Genomic DNA, 19253 nt, shown 5'->3' on the forward strand with positions numbered 1-19253 from the left:
AATCGTGTCAGATAACTATTTTCAAAATTTTTAATTTGAATCTAAATCCTTCTCACAAGCCTAAATTAAACGCCACAATATCGATTATAAAAGCAGTACTTCTTCATTTATTTTAATGACACATCAAATCAGTAAAATTTCCAAATTCGTGGACCAAGTCTGCAAGTGATTGACAGATTAAGTGTGCCACGTTCAAATCAACCAAGGGCATACAGACTCGTTTTCAGTTCTTTTGTACTTTTCCAGAACGAAAATTTCAAAGTTTGATATTTATTATTAAAATGAAGCAATTTTACCCAAGACTACGTTAAAAACTAACGACTTAACATAAACACAAAAACCTCAAGTAGAGAAAGAGGGCTTCCAAAGCATGATCTCAAGGGCCAACCGAAACCATCAATTGTTGGTGTCAAATTGGTTTTTATAGAATTTGGCTCGACTCACAAAATTAAGGAAAATTTTTCTTTTTAGAGAGAGGAACGTAGAATTTTATTTATGGTCTTTTGTCAACGGGACAGATTAATCACCCTCATGTACACATACAACCAAAAACCAAATGCACGCAAGAGCAATAATACAAATATAACACAGGAAGAAGTTAGATTATAGATAAATTAATTATAAACATAACCACCAAATTGTGCCATCTCATATTAATATACATAAGATTTCACGACTGTCTTTATTCTAATGTCTCAAATTTGACGAATGTCATCACTGTAACAAGACAAGCCTTTTCTGCGTATCTCAGAACTACCACAAGTCAAGCATGTTTAACTTTGGAATTCTTGTATGATGAGCTATCGAAAATAAGATTTTTTTTTTTTGCTACATTTAGATCAAAAAGTTGAAGGACTTGATATAAATTATTTTGTTTTAAAAAAAAGTTTCAATTATATTTTTTAGATATTTTTACTTTAAAACAAAATATATTAAATTGAGCTTATATTATAATACTATTATGCAGTTACTACATATTTTATTGATATTTAATATATATATATATATATATATATATATATATATATATATAAAAGATTTCACGACTGTCTTTATTCTAATGTCTCAAATTTGACGAATGTCAACACTGTAACAATACAAGTCTTTCCTGCGTATCTCAGAACTACCACAAGTCAAGCATGTTTAACTTTGGAATTCTTATATGATGAGCTATCGAAAATAAGATGTATTTTTTTTTTTTGCTACGTTTAGATCAAAAAGTTGAAGGACTTAATATAAATTATTTTATTTTAAAAAAAAGTTTCAATTATATTTTTTAGATCATTTTTACTTTAAAACAAAATATATTAAACTGAACTTATATTATAATACTATTATGCAGTTACTACATATTTTATTGATATATATATATCTATAAGATTTCACAACTGTCTTTATTCTAATGTCTTAAATTTGATGAATGTCATCACTGTAACAATACAAGTCTTTCCTGCGTATCTCAAAACTACCACAAATCAAACATGTTTAATTTTGGAATTCTTGTATGATAAGCTATCGAAAATAAGATGCATTTTTTTTTGCTACGTTTAGATCAAAAAGTTGAAGGACTTGATATAAATTATTTTATTTTAAAAAAAGTTTCAATTATGTTTTTTAGATCATTTTTACTTTAAAACAAAATATATTAAACCGGGCTTATATTATAATACTATTATGCCGTCGTTACATATTTTATTGATATTTAATATATATATATATATATATATACACATGTATGTATGTATTAAAAGGTTTAAAAAATGGCTTCAATTGATTATGACATCTGACATGAATGGTTTCTAAGAGTAAAAAAAAAACCGAAAAATCTATTTTGGATTCGAGACAAGAGCAAAACATCAATTCACTCAAGGGTGAGCACAATAATGGTTTCAAACAAAACTATTCTAATTATTTAGAAGTTCGGTTTTATGATTTTACAATATCGATTAGTTCGACTTGATTTTGAGTTTTAATATAAAATTTTAATTAACCGAGACCGAACTTTTATAAAAAAATAATAACATATTGTTAAATTTTCGAATAAAAGTTATTAGGATATAAATATTATAAATTTCTAATAAATTTTTATTGGAAACCATAAATAAATTTAAATATATATATATATATTTAATAAATAAAATTTAAATTTATTTAATTCAATTTTTATATTGTATTTTTTAATTAAAATTTTATATAAAAAATCTAAAATTTTGGTTAATTCGGTCACATATCGAAATAACCAATTTTTTCGATATGATTTATTAGGTTTTAGTAGTAAAATTTATTCCTTTTAAGTTAATCGAAAAAAATTTTGGTTAATTTGATTTTAAAATATTTAGTTAAATTTCAATCGAATACTCCTATTAATGTATAACTTGAGATGGAGACAACTCAAGATATTTTTGAATCATGACTCTGCTCTCTACATATATTATCTTAATAATAATCAAGAGACATTCACAAGGATCATAATATATTATATTCTACTTTGGGAATTTATATATATGTTTTTCGAATAAAGGCCTTTCCACACCTCTAAATTCTCCGAATATGGAACAAATTTTCGATTTTCACTCGAGTCCTTGAACATAGAATATATTTGATTGCGAAAAATAAAACAAATAATCGGAGAAATACGGAAAAAAAAAAAAAAACAATCATGGTTAGAATACGTACAATTAGTACTTAGTACTGATGACATATCAAGTGGTCCTCATACACGACATATCTATTTTCAAAGGCTCCACATTACTTTACTACGCATCTCGCAGTTGTAGGCGGATTAATTTATTAATTTATTTCCGAGTAAAAGGTACGCCTGGCCAAACAACCCTCCACATAGGTTCTTTCATCATATCCTCAGAATCTACCAATTTTTATTTTTATTTTTTCAAAAAAAAAAGTGATGCATGCACATACATAGACATATGTTTTGTATTTTAGATTTGAAATATGTGTATTCCGACTGCTATTTTTAATCAATATATGATGTCATTTTCTCAAAACATGCAGATAGTTTTGTGTTTCTGAACATATTTTTAGTCTTCAAACGACTTCGATCCTTGTTAACGTTAGTAAAAGTTTGTGTGAGACGGTCTCACGGATCATATTTTGTGAGACAAATATCTTATTTAGGTCATCCATGAAAAAATATTACTTTTTTATGTTAAAGAGTATTACTTTTTATTGTGAATATCGGTAGGATTGACCCGTCTAACAGATAAAGATTCGCGAGACCGTCTCATAAGAGACCTACTCGTTAATGTTTTGAATAGAACATACACACACAAACTACGGCAATTTCAGAACTAAAATGCGCTAGAATTGGGGGTTTTGACATTTTTTTTCACTCAACATGGATTGGAAGTTCAAACAGAAGAGAAATAAATGTTACGATCCCATTTATGAATACATTAAAAAGGGAAGGGAGGTGGCATAAAATAAGTCATGAATTTAATGAATGAAATGCTTTAAACATATAAGTTTGGTTGTTTTCATGTAGATTATAAAAATAAATTGACTATATCTTTTGTTAAACGGTCTCACGAATCTTTATCTGTGAGACGGGTCAACCCTACCTATATTCACAATAAAAAATAATACTCTTGGTATAAAAAGTAATATTTTTTTATGGATGACCCAAATAAAAGATCCGTCTCATATTACGAAACATGAGATCGTCTCACACAAGTTTTTGTCAAATAAATTATACAAGTTAATTGTTTATTTAAAGAATAGTCACAGCAAAAAACTAATAAATATAAAAATGAGATTATATATATGTTTAAGATTAATAAAAATGGAGACGATTTATGGAGAAATCCGAATGAAAAGGGAAGATGATGGTACATGTTTGAAGGGTTTCTTTCTCTTTTCACTGTCATGTGCAATATTATAGTGTGTGTGATGGTCCGTACTCTGACAATGACCACTGAAGGATGGTCGCACATGCTTCCTGTCAAATCATTTTTCCATTCCACGGTCAGAATCCCACCGTACTATTTCATCGACGGTCGAAATCCCATCTTTCCAGCCCAGTAGTCCAAGAGAGAGAGACAGAAAGAAAGAGGGGCACTCACTGAGCCATTTGCATAGTATCAGCAGTACAGAATTTGCATTTACATTTGCATCAGCATCATCATCCTCATATACACGCACATACTTACACTTTTTTTTTTCTCTCTTCCTTCCTCTCTCCACTGCGGGGTGACTGCTATCAGGTCGACCTTTGGTCGGGTGGACTATAAAAGATAAAGAAGGCCCTTTTCTTTCGTTTTCTCTCACTTGTTCTCTTCCTTGATACGAGTGGAGTGACAGCGAGTGGTTTGAGTTCAGTTCTTATTGGTTTCCAGCTTCTGCTTACTGTAACTGGAACTACAAAACCAGAAGCAAGACATGAAAAATAAAAAAGATGGGGCTTTTCCCCTTTGTTTAACTTGTCAATCAATCGTCCATGGGGTGTCTTGCTGAAGGAGATGAAGTGGTCTCTTTTTGGCTTTATTTTTCTTGTGGGTTTCTTGCAATTATCAATTATCAGCTGAAATTGGGTGCTTTGAGGAGTCCATATGCACTTTCTTTTCGTGGGTTCGTGTGAATTTGGCCGTACTTGCCGGTGAAGAAAAATGCGGTGAGGATTTGAGTTGGGAGGCTGAGATGGTAGGCAGAAGGGGACTGTTGGAGCTTATAATTATGGAGTGTTTAGGGTTCGAGATATTTAGGATCTCTCGAATGGGGGTTTTTGTGAGCTGAACCTGATGTTACAATTAATAATTCTGTTATAGTAGGAATCGTTGCTACTTTAATTTATAAAGATTGATATATTCTAAATTCAAGTGAAGTGTGGATAAAACGATGAAGTCTTCAACATCAGGGATGGGTCAGCAGTCTCATGAAGGTGCCAATTGTGTCTTCTCTTTGCTTCTTTGCACTATTCTGTTTTAGTTTAAACTTTTCTTTTCTTTTTAAACTGTAATTCTCCTCAACTATTTCTCATGTTACCGATCAGTTTCTTTTCTTGCTGAACTGCACACTTACTGCCTCTTGGTAGAATTCTTTAATATCTTTTGCCAAAACAGAATTCCCAATACTGTATTTAGCTGGACGATATCATGGCTGATGGGTGATTTCTTGTTGATTGTGATTTTGAAAGGGGAGAAGAAGTGTTTGAATTCTGAGCTATGGCATGCCTGTGCTGGTCCTCTGGTTTCCCTTCCAACGGTGGGGAGTCGTGTGGTTTACTTCCCTCAGGGTCACAGTGAGCAGGTTGGTTCGGAGTATTCTATTGCAATCTTAAATATGCCTTTTAGCATCACGCACCTTTTAAACACGACATTATCACTTTGCATGCGTAGCATCTAAAATATTATATTATTTGCAACTGTTTTGACAGGTTTCTGCGACAACCAATAAAGAAATAGATGCCCACATACCTAATTACCCGAGCTTGCCTGCACAGTTGATTTGCCAACTTCACAATGTGACAATGCATGTAGGTGCTCTTCATTATATATTTTGTTTTTGCCTTGCAAATTAACTCAATTGAGTAAATTATTGTGTCGACCTTTAAAAGAGTTCCTTTCATATGTTGAGTTTCAGGCAGATGTTGAAACGGACGAAGTATATGCTCAGATGACATTGCAGCCCTTAACTCCGGTACTTTGAAATACACAAGGAATTGCTTGATACTTTGTGTAGTTTTCTTCTAATAATCAGAATCTGTGTATGAATTTATCTTTATTTAACTGCAGCAAGAACAAAAGGATACATATCTTCCGGTGGAGCTGGGAACTCCTAGCAGGCAACCAACTAATTACTTTTGCAAGACTCTGACAGCAAGTGATACTAGTACACATGGAGGCTTCTCTGTTCCACGTCGGGCTGCAGAAAAAGTTTTCCCACCTTTGGTAAAGAGACTTGTAATCTGATCATTATGATGCAAAACTGGTGTTGAAACTGCCAGCAATTTTTTTTTTCCTCAGGATTTCTCGCAGACACCACCTGCACAAGAACTTATTGCCAAGGATCTTCATGATGTTGAATGGAAGTTTAGGCATATTTTTCGAGGTAAGATTCTGAAGTCTTGCAACCTACATTCGTATGTTAGTTAAATAGTATTTGTGATCTAACCTCAGTCCATCTATATTTTATATCATACTTAAAGAGATTATATGCATGCATAACTTAACTATGAGCTGAAGTTTCAGTCGTCTAGACAAATTACACTCTGTCTTTACATGATCAGATAAATTGGGGCCTCAAATTAAAATAAGAGTCAACCAGATACAAAACCAACCCCTAAACCCTAAAAAACTGCCTGGATACTAATACTGATAAATGGGATTATTTAGTCGGTTTTCCTTTAGCCGGTTGACACCTCTACTTTCTCAAATCTTTTAAAAAATTTATCTATTTAAAAAGTTTTCATCTATCAACAACATTCAAAGTTAATCGAAGCTACTAAATCAGGCAGCTGAAGGTGTTAGCTTTAAAACTCAATTTTTTCACGGGTGTTCTCCAGTAGTCACTATCATCATTAGAGTTCCTATTATGGTATCTCCTTTTGTTACCACTTAAAAGGCTTCATCTACTTAGAATATTCAAAATTAAAGGATACTGATCGTATGATGCATATTAAGTACCTTTCGCTCTTGCCTTGAACTCATGCTATTTTATTATCAGTCCTTTCCTGTTTTATCAACTTCTTGTATCAGTAACAAATTCAATAGGACAATTGGTGACCATGCAAAAGCCGTCATTAAAATAAAAATAACATTAACTAAAATGAAACGAAAAATTTATTAAATTAAACAGCTTTAATACTGGGGATTCGTCACAACCTGAGTATAACGAAACTAACTTGTTGGAAGAAAATAAAATAATGAATAAAACAAATAATAATTTATGAACTACCTTAAAGATTTGGATAGCCTTGGATCTTCAATCACAGTCCATGCTGCCCATAGAAAATCTCCTCTTATTTGGATATTGAAACCTCTGAACTATTAAACTCTTGAGACAGTTCTTTCCTTCTGTCAGAAGCTGTTCTTCCTCACTTTTCTGCTGAACTAATGCGATAGTAGCAGCCCCAAATTCGTGACTTGGGGAGTTTTTCAGGAATATTATCTGTTGCTTTGGTTAGGTTCATCTCATTCCTGTGGTGATGACCTCTCCATTTATATAAAAACAGTCGATATAATTGTTGTAGACCCTTTGTCTGTGTGCAATGCATCAATATTTACTTAATTTGACTATCATATGAGAGTTCGGTCAAAGCACTCAAACATGGATTTCTATTTTGATTATCTGAACATAACTATGCAATTTTTTTTCTTGATCTAAGCAGAATTTGGTCGAGTGATGAACATAAATTTTTTAGGCATTTAGTTGTAACAATTTTATAAGCTATCTTACAGGTATATGAGTAATATCTACAAATTTCATCGGCTCCATAAAACAGAAGGAGTTAAGATAAGAAAATTTTGAAAGTTTTATAATTTTTATGCATGCAAATCAACTTGATTAAAACTTAGTATTGTGCACAAAATGTATACAAGCCACATTTATCAACTTTTTGAGGTTATTCTGTGGAGCATCAATACTAAATGATTATACTGTACAGTGAAATAATTTATTACAAGATGAAAAAGAAATCAAATTTATTTGCATTTAGTGTGAAATTCTTGTCCTCCGTGTTACTCCATTCTCTGAGTATATTTTGGAAATGTATCAGATTATTTAGGAGAACAACCATAATAACTTTTGTTATGAATAAAACAACTCAAACTACAAGAAACCAAAATAGTCTTGGCTGATGTGCATAATGGCTCAGTCTGGCTGGTTTTACATGCTTTAAAACTAAATATTTGGTTTGTGTAAAAAAGTTGCTTACACTCATCATGGGTCTGCCTTGACCTTATGAATTTTGCTATAGCATTCTATATTTTGACTTCATGCAGGTCAACCCAAGCGTCATTTGCTTACGACTGGGTGGAGTGTCTTTGTCAGTGCCAAAAGACTAGTTGCTGGAGATTCTGTTCTTTTTATCTGGTACCTTATTCCTACTTGATTTTCAACCTCAATTTCAGTTTCTTCTAACAAAGTCTTATTCTTTTGGTTTGTTTGCAGGAATGAAAAAAATCAGCTTCTTTTGGGAATTCGCCGTGCCACTCGACCACAAACTGTGATGCCCTCATCTGTCCTTTCAAGTGACAGTATGCACATTGGACTTCTTGCTGCCGCTGCTCATGCTGCTGCTACTAATAGCTGCTTCACTGTATTCTATAACCCGAGGTGGTAATCATGATAATCATAGTAATTGCTTACGATTATACATAAAGATAAACGTAAAATAATAATAGAAATATATAAGTTAATCTGATAACAAATGCTTGTTACGCCAGGGCTAGTCCATCTGAGTTTGTCATTCCTTTGTCAAAGTATGTCAAAGCTGTTTATCACACTCGTGTTTCTGTTGGAATGCGTTTTCGGATGCTATTCGAAACTGAAGAATCAAGTGTGCGAAGGTATTTTTATGCGCATTTTCTAATTTTAGCAAAGAGCACATGCGCTTTATGTCAACACTCATTAGAGAAGCGCTCAAATGAATATTTAAAAAAACAAATGGGATAAAAAGTTTAATTCAACACAACGACGACAAATAAGCCTTTATCTATTTATATACCTATAAAAGCGTTCATGATGGAAAAAAATTTCAATTGTGAGCTAACATAATTACCCTTCACATGTTTATTTCTTCCCATTATCAAGTGACACATGTGGTACTTTCACATTTTATCTATTAATTAATAATGAATACCAATAAACAACATTTTACGGTTATGGTTTTGTGCTTTTGACTTCCCCCGTTGCCTTTCTTTCATTATGATATTTAATTATGACATATTATATTTATTTCATTTAAAAAAAACATTTTATTTCATTTTATACCCATAAAATTGTGGATGTCGGAAAACTTTTTCAATTATAAATGGGTGTGGCAAAATAAAGTTAAGTTATATTTATATTTTAGTTTGTACATAGCAAAGTAAATGATCCCCATGTTCTTAAATATTTGAGCTAATTTTTAAAAAAAACTCCATTAAATTTACTTAATATTAGTATTAATTATTTTTCTCATTTTAATAATTTTCTTGGACTTCATTTAAATTCTAAATTAAATTAATTTATTGAGTTATTTCACTATCATTTGAATAAACTCAATGAATTATTAAAAATAATTATAATGTAGTTAAATTTTATATATGAAGGACTCATGATAAAGTATCTGAATGCTTTAGTTGGAGAGTCATCCAAATGGATTCTAAATTAGATATATTGGAAAATGAACAAAAAAAATGTAAAATCATCATTATTCTTTGTTGAATCAGGTAAATATGTGCAAATTTGAGTTGAAAGAATGTAAATAGAATAATTCGGTGCAGATATTTATTTAACTAATATGAAAATTAATTGGTTTATGATGAAATGATTACAAGTTAATTAGGAGGATATATGCATTAAGTTTTTTTTATTAAGAGAGTATATACATTAATTTTTTGATTTATGATTATTTGTTATTGTTAATGTTAACGTGAGATAAACAAATTGATTTGTAATGATTTTGATAATATTAAATTTACATCCGAATCTCCACTTGTCATTGCATTGTATTTGTTTACTATTTAATTTACGTTATTTATTTATTTTATATTTTTTATTATTAAATTTATATTTTAATTTCATTATAATATAAAATATAACTATTGTTTCTGAAAATTTAAATATATTAATATTTTTTTAATTAATTTTAGTTGTCCAATTATGAAAATGTCAAATCATCTACATAAATCGAAGACTTCTCGGGACATATATTTAAAATTTTAATATCGTAAGATATGGAAATTGTATTCTATATTATTTTTATTTTTATTTATTTTAATTTTCTAATGTAATTTATTCTTTGGTTAATGGGTCAATGATCATGAATATCATTAAATGCTAATATTATTCACAATTTAAATTCTATAACCATTATTTCTCTCATTAATTTCCTTGAAACTCACAAAAGCTCCATCTTATTGCAATTGTTGTTTGAAGTATTTGTAAATGCTAAGGGTTTGAGATTCAAAATTCTGATATTTTCTTGAAATCGCATTTGGGATCATAAGGCCTCCCGTTTCTTTCAAAAAATTGCAGATGGGCAAGGTGGAAAAGGAAGAAAGAGCAATTCATTTAATTTACTTGTTTGGTTGTCGTTTTTTTTTTTATTTTTCAAGTGTTATGTCATCCAATTTTTTTCCTTATTGTACTTACTATTTATTTCTATGATATATATCTATTAGATGTTACAATGATAGTAGATGATTGATGTCAAACTATAAATTTGAATTGACATATGATGTATTATTTATATATTCTACATATCATTTCATCTTTATCTAATTTTTTTTGGTTACTTTACCTAATATATAGTTTTTGAGTTTTTTTTCAATTTATATTGTTTATATGTGTTTTGTTTATTATTATTTGTTAATAATATAAGTTTTTGATTTTGAGAATGAATTTTTAACTTTCTATATATATGTTTTAATTTATATTTTATATAATTAGAGTCTAACGTGCATCACACGTACTTCATGCTAGTTCAACTAAGTGAGGTCAGTTATATGCCCTCCTAGCTATGTCATTGTGTTGTATCTCCTATTATGTTTTTATCTATTTTACTTGTTTATTTGCCTACCCATTATTTTATGTACGCATATCCACCTTAGCATTTGCATATCTACGATATTAATGTTTTGTTCATGTGTCATCTTTACCGCCTAATATTACCTAACCACTATTATGTAAAACTTCTTTTTTGAGTTCGAGAGGTTTCATGATCACACAAAATGCCAGATGCACTTTTCACTTCGACCATCCTAATTTCTATTCCATGTTATAAATCTCTATCCCTCCCCCATATTTTTGTAAAGATGATCCTAGATACTTAGAGGTCACACTTGCAGGTAATTCGACATCTCTTATTTTAACTATTGTCTTGTTGCTCCTAATATTGCTAGACTTAAATTCCATGTATTATATATTTGTTTTACTAAGCCTAAAACTTGTCTTCCAACATTTTTCGCCAAGTTTCAAGCTTGAAATTTACTCCACCACGAGTCTCATCCACCAAGAGTAGCTTCATGGTATGACTCTTTAGCTTAATATTTTGTTAAATAACTTCGTGAGTCATCCAATGCATTGAGTCCCTCGGCACTTCCATACCTCGATAGGAATATCATCGGGTCTTATAGCCTTTCCGTTCTTCATCGTCTTCAAAGCTTCATCTACATCTGAAGTTTGAATTTTTTGATAAAAATTCATGTTTCTATGCTCCTCTAACTTGCTTAAATTACCAAAGTTAGGTTGGTTATCTTAATCTTCATTATAAAAGAAAAATACCTCTTTCATCGCTCTTTTATTTCCTCGTCATTCACCAACTCCCTACTTGACTGATCTTTAATACATCTTATCTGATTGAGATCTCTTGTTTTCCTCTCTCTTGCTTTAGCTATTCTATGAATTCTTTTCCCCTTCTTTTGTATCAAGTGTCTATAAAAGTCTTTGAGAGCTTTATCTTCCGCTTCTCTCACCATTTTCTTGGCCCCCTTTCTTAGCTACTGACATATTTTTTCAAGTGTTCCTCATTACAAAAAAAAAAAGAAAAAGAAAAAGAAAATCATATAGGATGACTAGGGACGACCAACCCCTGCATTATGTTGTAGGTTTTATTCAATAAAGATTGATGAACCTCAAAATTACATTATACTGAAAATATATAAACACCGAGGTTCTAGCAAGAGAAATTGAACAGTCCAAAAATTTGTGTTATTTTAAGATAGTAAATATTAATCGCGGGTTTGGTTGGAAGTTACATAATTCATACTAGCCTGGTTGATATGAGGGATGTGCAGGTATTGGGCAATCATAGTAGATTTTGTTAGGTTGCAAAAGGAAGCATTGTAATAAACCATGCAGAATGATTGGTTTTAGACTTTCCTAGCAATATTATTATATATATATTTTTCATAATCATGTAGATTTTCATGGTATTGATTATTTAAATATTTTAATAAGTAGATTGTGACAATAATTGAATGGTACAATTATTTTTTAAAATTTTGGAAATTATTTTAGTTTCAATTACTATACTAGAATTTATTATCCTATAAAAACTAAAATAAATATAAAAGGTAAATAGTGACAATTAGTTAAATGAAAAAGTAACTTATGGCGGGATGCCATTAGCATTTTAGGTGTGCAAATTCTTGTAGATAAGTTACAATTAATTATCAGTCGAAACAAAAAAAAAATGGTGATTCACGCAGATGGTATCATAGTTCTTGTAGATAAGTTACAATTAATTATCAGTCAAAACAAAAAAATGATTATTCAGGCAGATGGTACGTTATGCATGCATGTTTAGGGTACTTTGAGTGCTCTATTAGAATAGAAAACGGTAATTCTTAAAGTATGCACATACCAAAATTCATTATTGGTCTCTTTAAATTCTAGATGAGAATGAATTGGGCCTAAGAATTTGACTCTATAATAATAATGATGATGATGATAATAATAATAAATTAAAGTTCATCGTCAGTCTGGTTATATTCTAGCTCATATTTATGAATTAATAATATTAGCATTATCTAAAGTTATTATAACATCTCATGGTGAAGCTCCATTTGTTCCACTTAGTGATAGTAATGAATGAATGAAATTAGTCAATAACGATAGTAGAGAAAAATTTGAATTCATCAATACTATTACTAGAATTGTTGGCAGCAACTATGTATTATGAATTTGAATTCATCAAAATTAATAAAATAATCTCTTTAAATTCTTGTCCTCGTGATTATTAGACATGCATAAACATGATAATTTTAAACTTGATTTTTTAGATTGAAAAATGAAAAGGGACAAAACACAACAACTCAATAGTTGTAATGAAACTACGATCAATAAATTGACATAACGAACAATAATATTACCATAATACCATAGTTATCAAACTTGAGTTCTTGTAGCATAAGAGCAATATCCTAATGACAAATCTGAGGGTCCAATTCTTTGAATTTTGTAATTTGTATGATTTCAAATTAGAAACTTGCATCAGAAATAATGATACTCTTTAATTTATGCTGGCTAAATTCTCAACTCTGTCAGAATATTCAATCAAACAACATCTTGATCCCTATAATTCACTAATGCACATAAATATAATAGCTAAACAAAAAGTTGGAACTTCTCATTATATACTCAAGATAAAAGGCAATTTTCGGGTGGAGGGCGACTACCCGAGGTCTGGCTGGATGATGGTGTCGGAGTTACAAGCTTTTGAGCGTAGGTCCTTTTCATGGCACCAAATCGCAATTCGATAATGATGCTATAGATCAGATTAGTGTTTGATACCAATAATCTGAAATCGCGGAGAACAACTAGTTTTCTTATCGGGAACCAAATTCCCAGCTTTGATGTATGTGTGATGCCTGCCATGCGGCTACTTATACATGACATTCTAGAATTATGGCATGTTACATTCATAACTGACTGTAGTAGATAGCAGAGTTTTAGTGGATTGATGTGAAAACTGGAGCTTGTTTGCTAATAGTTTTTGTAGACCGATTGGTTCAGATTTTGATTCCGATCCCCAGTCCTTTGGCCTGTGCTAATCCATGTGTAGAATTACCCTCTGTGGTCTGTATAATATGGTAGATTTCTCACAAAATCTTTGTCACATGCTTCAGTTCAGGAACAACCCAACTAAATTTCCAATCCATTCCACCTCTGGCAAGATTGTTCTCACCAGGTTTGCTAACCAGCATGGTGCATCTGTTTGGAGAGAGTGATATGTACAAGGGGAAATTTTGATTGATTGAGACACGGTGAAGGGTGGGAAGATTGTTGATAGATAGTGGACAAAGAAATTAAAGTGCAACTCTATATTTTAGAAAGTGCAATGAATTTGGCCCCCTCTTCTTTTTCCTACTGTTTCTGTTTTCTCGTTTTATAGTAAGAAGGGCGCAAAATAGGTTTAGAACCCTGGGACAAAGGTCAGATGAAGCAAATGACACAATATTTATGTGTTTTGGTGAAGAAAATATGAGATGCTTTTGAAATACATTTTTGCAAAATACATTCTAGGCTTTATTCCAACATCTCTACTTGAAACTAAAGGTAAATGATGTGTGAACATGGGAAGAATAGGTTACACGAGAAACAAAATTGAAAGTTGAGTGGATGATGGTGCATATGCTATGGAATGTGTTCAACGAATATGATAGAAGGAGAAGAAAATTTGTGAAAGAGGAGAAGAGAAAAGGAAAAATTAGTTAAAAAAATTATTTATGACTGTCCTTTTACTTTGTTCCCCTCGGATAATTCCACATTCAATCACACACGAAAATTCTTACTCCGTCATACTACTCGTTAACCAACCGCGTCCTTTTACAATTAAATAGTCAATCGCTCTATGTTCGAGACCACTAAGAAGTTGCTGTTAAGCTCCAAACTTAATGATGCCAGGACTTCATCAAATTAATGTTTACATGAAATTTTATCCATGAATGATTTTACATCCAGGTACATGGGAACGATCACTGGCATTGGCGACCTGGATCCTATTCGTTGGCCAAACTCTCATTGGCGTTCTGTGAAGGTAAATGGCTTCTCTTTACTGCTTCAAATAATGTCTTTTCTTGCTCCTTCAGTATTTTTATTTCTCAACTGACTTCTATTTTTCCTGCTACATTCATTTAAAGAGCCAAAGCCTTTTTATATAATCACTCTGTCCATTTTTCATCTGGGGATTTTTTTTGAGGTCAATCTTCCAATCCCACTCCCCTTGCTATCTAGTTATACCGATTGTGAAAAATATTACAATGTGCTGCACAAAATTCAGATTCTCATAATGTGTGCAGAATACTTAACATTGGCTTTATTTAGTGAACATTTTGAAATAGTAGTTGGATGTGAATGTTGACAGTTAAAGTGACATAAAGAAAAGTATCGCATAAAGATTAGAAGTGCATCTTGAGTCGTAAAGGCTGTCTTGGTTTTGTAAATGTCAAAACCGTCAGTCTCGGATTAAATGACTGTCTACGGATGTCTCCTGTTCTCATTTTTTTTCTTGGTTTTGTAGGTTGGCTGGGACGAATCAACAGCAGGTGACAGGCAGCCAAGGGTATCACTTTGGGAAATCGAGCCTTTGACAACATTTCCCATGTATCCGTCGTTATTTCCTCTCAGGTTGAAACGGCCCTGGTATCCTGGGGCCTCCTCTTTTCAAGGTACAACTTTTGCCTAATGTTTGGTGAATTTTCCTCGATAGGGAAAGGTTACATGTTCCAAACTTCCAGTGCATCATGAAACTGTAGTCTGTCCCGTGGGTAAGTGCTTGATGATGGAGTTCTCTTTACCTGGAGAAATGCTGAACTGCCTTTTGTTTGGCTTATTCTTTGTTTTTGTTTTGTGTCATTTTTCAAACCCGATATCAAATTTTATGCTCGTTTTATGTAGTCTACTAATTCCCAGACTCTTTTAGCTCAGATGGTAACAACGAAGCAATCAATGGCATGACATGGTTAAGAGGTGAAGCCGGTGAACCTATGAATTTTCAGTCCATTGGCATGTTTCCATGGATTCAGCAGAGATTTGATCCATCGGTCTTGAGAAACGATCTCAGCCATCAGTATCAGGCTATGCTGGCATCAGGATTGCAAAATTTAAGCGGTGGAGATATGTTGAAACATCAAATAATGCAGTTCCAACAGCCAGTTCATTATCTTCAACATCCAGGAGGGCATGATCCTATGTCACAGCAACAGCAAGTAGTCCACCCCTCAGTTTCTTCTTCTCATATGCTTTCAGCACAATCCCATACGCTGCCGGATAACACGCAGAGGCCACTGCTACAGCTGGTTGACAATCATTCGGAAGAATATCATCAACAACATACTTATCAAGAACCATTTGCGATTCAACATGATCAGCTCCAACAAAGGCAGCCATCAGATGTTCCCTCCCCTTCGTTTACAAAACCCGGTTTCACAAATCCAAACAGTAATTTGTCGGCATCTATGCCGCATTCCAGTATGCAAAATATGCTGGGTTCTCTTTGTACTGAGGGGACTGGGGATCTTTTAAATTTCACAAGAACAGGTCAGCAAATACTCAATGAGCAGTCACCTCAACAATCTTGGGTGGCAAAATTTTCTCTGTCGCCTGTCGGTGATCGTTCCAATTCAACATCACTTCCTCTGTATCGTGGGAAAGATGCTTCTGGTGAGCACGAAACTTGTAGTTTGGATGCCCAGAATCATGGTCTTTTTGGCACTAATATTGACTCCTCTAACCTCCTCCTTCCCACCACTGTGTCTGGTCTTGGCACTTCTTCAGCTCATGCTGATATGTCCTCTATGGCACTACGGGGATCTGGATATCAAAGCCCTCTATATGGCTATGTGCAAGATTCATCTGATGTTTTGCACAGTGCATGTCACATGGGCCAACCGACACGGGCCTCTACCTTCGTCAAGGTGCTTGTTCGAGATTGATATAATGTACATCCCAACCTTTACTTAGTTTGAGTGCGTTGGAAGTGATTTTTTCTGTGTTCTGGTTTCCGTTTTTGCGTATAGGTCTATAAAACGGGATCAGTTGGTAGGTCACTGGACATCGCCCAGTTCAACAGCTATCAGGAGCTGCGACTGGAGTTGGGCCAAATGTTCAGGATTCCAGGGTTGCTTGAAGACCCTCAAAGATCAGGCTGGCAGCTTGTATTTGTTGACAGGGAGGACGATGTGCTTCTCCTTGGAGACGACCCATGGGAGTAAGTATCTATATTTGTCATATGTAAGTGAGTAATCATTATATAAACTACCTTTATATGTTAAGTGGGAGGTGGTAGTAAAATGAAAATGATGATCTTAAAACATAAATACATAAGAACACATTTATTCTTTTTATTATTACGTAATGAATTATGTTTTCTCTAGAAATTTGAGATGATTGACATTCCTCTAACTCCAACTATTGTGCAACATGAAATACTAAGCTGGAAAGTAAATAACCATAAACATAGTTGAACTGATGGGGTTAAATGCATATACAGTGCTTTTGTTAACAATGTCTGGTACATCAAGATTCTTTCTCCCGAGGATATGCAGAAGCTGGGAAAACAAGATGCTGGCTCCTTGAGTACAAATGCAGTCGAAACGGTGGGCAACAATGATGCCAACAACGTTGTTTCGAGTACTCCAACTTTAGGATCTCTCGAGTATTGAGCAAGCTCAAAAGCGGGTCTTCTGAAGCACGCTTAGCCAGAAGTCACAGCAGATGTTGATTTTCTCCGGTTGTCTTTTATTTCGTTTTCAGTTCCAGACATGCTATTTATGATGTTATTAAGATATACGAGACCTAATATTAATTGTCTCCATTCAAAGAACATGAATCTAGACCGCCATGCATTCTGTATCACAACTATGAATCATCAACTTAAATTAGATAACTTGAGGATATTACTGTATTGTAATCTTTGAGTTGTTTGTAATCTTCAGTTGCTCTCAGCTTTTAATAATTATATATTCGACGCAAATATTAATACACCCTTGAGTTTTTAGCATAGATCTACTTTTCTTTTGGATTTTTCATCTGTTTGAACATGTTGCTTTTCACTTGCAGTGATTATGTTTTATCCCTATTTGGTGTTAGAACTTTTTTTTTATATATATAATAATAATAATAATAATAATTTAAAATTTCCAGATAACTAACAATTGCAGTATCAATTATTAATCTCTATAAATTAAATTAATATTTGGCATGTAAGAATATGTAAGGGAGAGGATCGTAAAACGGCATTATTTTGCGTGTTATAAATTTTGATTTTTTTTATTTTGTTTCTTCCATTTTGGTTTCTTGAATTAATTAATTAAGACAAAAATAAAAATAATTGTTATAAATTATATTTTAAGCAATCAATTAATTTATACAAAATATATTATTATTAAAAATAAAAAAAACATACAAATACTTAAATTAAATCAAATCTTCAATGATAAATTAATGATTAACTTTTCATACTGAAATATACTTTGAATCTCACAAGTTTGCCTTAACTCATCTTTAGAATTTTTTTAGAACATATGGAAATTAATGACGCATTATTATTATTATTATTATTATTTGTATCAGTTTATTATTCAATCAAAATTGTTAGATAATTGAATTCAACTAAATAATATGACGAAATTGTTGTAACAAATAAGAATTTTTTTATTAATATAATAATATTTAATTTAAAAATAATTAATTTAACTTAATAAAATAAACTATATATGTTATTTCACAAAAATATATATAACAAAAATTTAATATAAATAACTATTTTAAATTAATCCTTTATTTAAATTTTTTGTTCAGATTTATTTTTTTTAAGTAAAATTAATCATTAATTTATTGCTGATATATTATCCAAAGATTTTGTGTTATGACTTTTTAATTTTTACCCCTATTTGATATTAATAGACAATTTTTGGGATTTAAATGTTTTAACCCAAGGATAGTATAGAATACAGATATTTTACTTTAATTTCCGACTAACATAATATAATATTCCACGCATTAATTTGATTTATATAAATTCACAGTTTAAAAATGTACTCTGGAGAAAAATTAAATGCATTTATTATTTTCCCCGACATCGCCTGAGAACAAGATTCCTTCCTAGGATTCTCGTAGGTGTACATTTAATGAGCTTCCACGAGCAGGGAACGTGTTCACATCCGTCTCGACCCAAAGAGATATCGAACAGATCGCGTCATCGATGCAGAAACCCAATCAAGAAGCCGAGATTTCTAAAAGCAACAATGGCGTCGGGGGATGTCGAGCCATCAGTAGTAGTCCTAAGTCTCCTTACATGAAAGTTATATCAAGTGACCCGCGTGGTTTCCTGGAGGAAACGTTGCCGAATCAGTATAAAGCTGCTTGAGCATCCGCATTGGCGTTTCTTTGCGGATCAGCTTTCCCTCTGCTGTCAGCAATGGTGGTCATAGTGGTAGTAAGCGGCGGACTCTAGAATATTTTAATATTTTAAGTTGATCTAGGCTAATATCATATTATTTTAAAATTATACAAAATTTACACATAATTTTTTTTAAAAAAATTTGGGCCGAGCATGTAGCTCCGCCCCACTCACCAGTAACATCCGTGTC

At 32.1% G+C, this 19253-nt stretch overlaps 1 protein-coding gene across 2 annotated transcripts; it reads left to right on the forward strand.

Annotated features, from left to right (window-relative positions):
* Nucleotides 1-4059: 4059 nt before the first annotated feature.
* LOC142536832 (auxin response factor 8-like) lies at nucleotides 4060-17666 on the forward strand. 2 transcript variants are annotated; one of them, XM_075642205.1, is made up of 15 exons: nucleotides 4060-4894; nucleotides 5150-5262; nucleotides 5390-5488; nucleotides 5596-5652; nucleotides 5748-5903; nucleotides 5979-6063; nucleotides 7956-8046; nucleotides 8125-8289; nucleotides 8400-8522; nucleotides 14623-14698; nucleotides 15182-15329; nucleotides 15589-16323; nucleotides 16438-16577; nucleotides 16680-16870; nucleotides 17153-17666. In XM_075642205.1, the coding sequence occupies exons 1-15, from the start codon at nucleotides 4852-4854 to the stop codon at nucleotides 17322-17324; spliced, it is 2394 nt and encodes a 797-aa protein (XP_075498320.1). In that variant the 5' UTR covers nucleotides 4060-4851; the 3' UTR covers nucleotides 17325-17666. The 2 variants fall into 2 exon arrangements, with proteins under 2 accessions (XP_075498320.1, XP_075498319.1); XM_075642204.1 differs by having other exon boundaries at nucleotides 4061-4894; nucleotides 15589-16577.
* The last annotated feature ends 1587 nt before the right edge of the window (nucleotides 17667-19253 follow it).

This window comes from Primulina tabacum, chromosome 2 (genome assembly GCF_025594145.1).
Source record: "Primulina tabacum isolate GXHZ01 chromosome 2, ASM2559414v2, whole genome shotgun sequence".
NCBI classification, from domain to species: domain Eukaryota; kingdom Viridiplantae; phylum Streptophyta; class Magnoliopsida; order Lamiales; family Gesneriaceae; genus Primulina; species Primulina tabacum.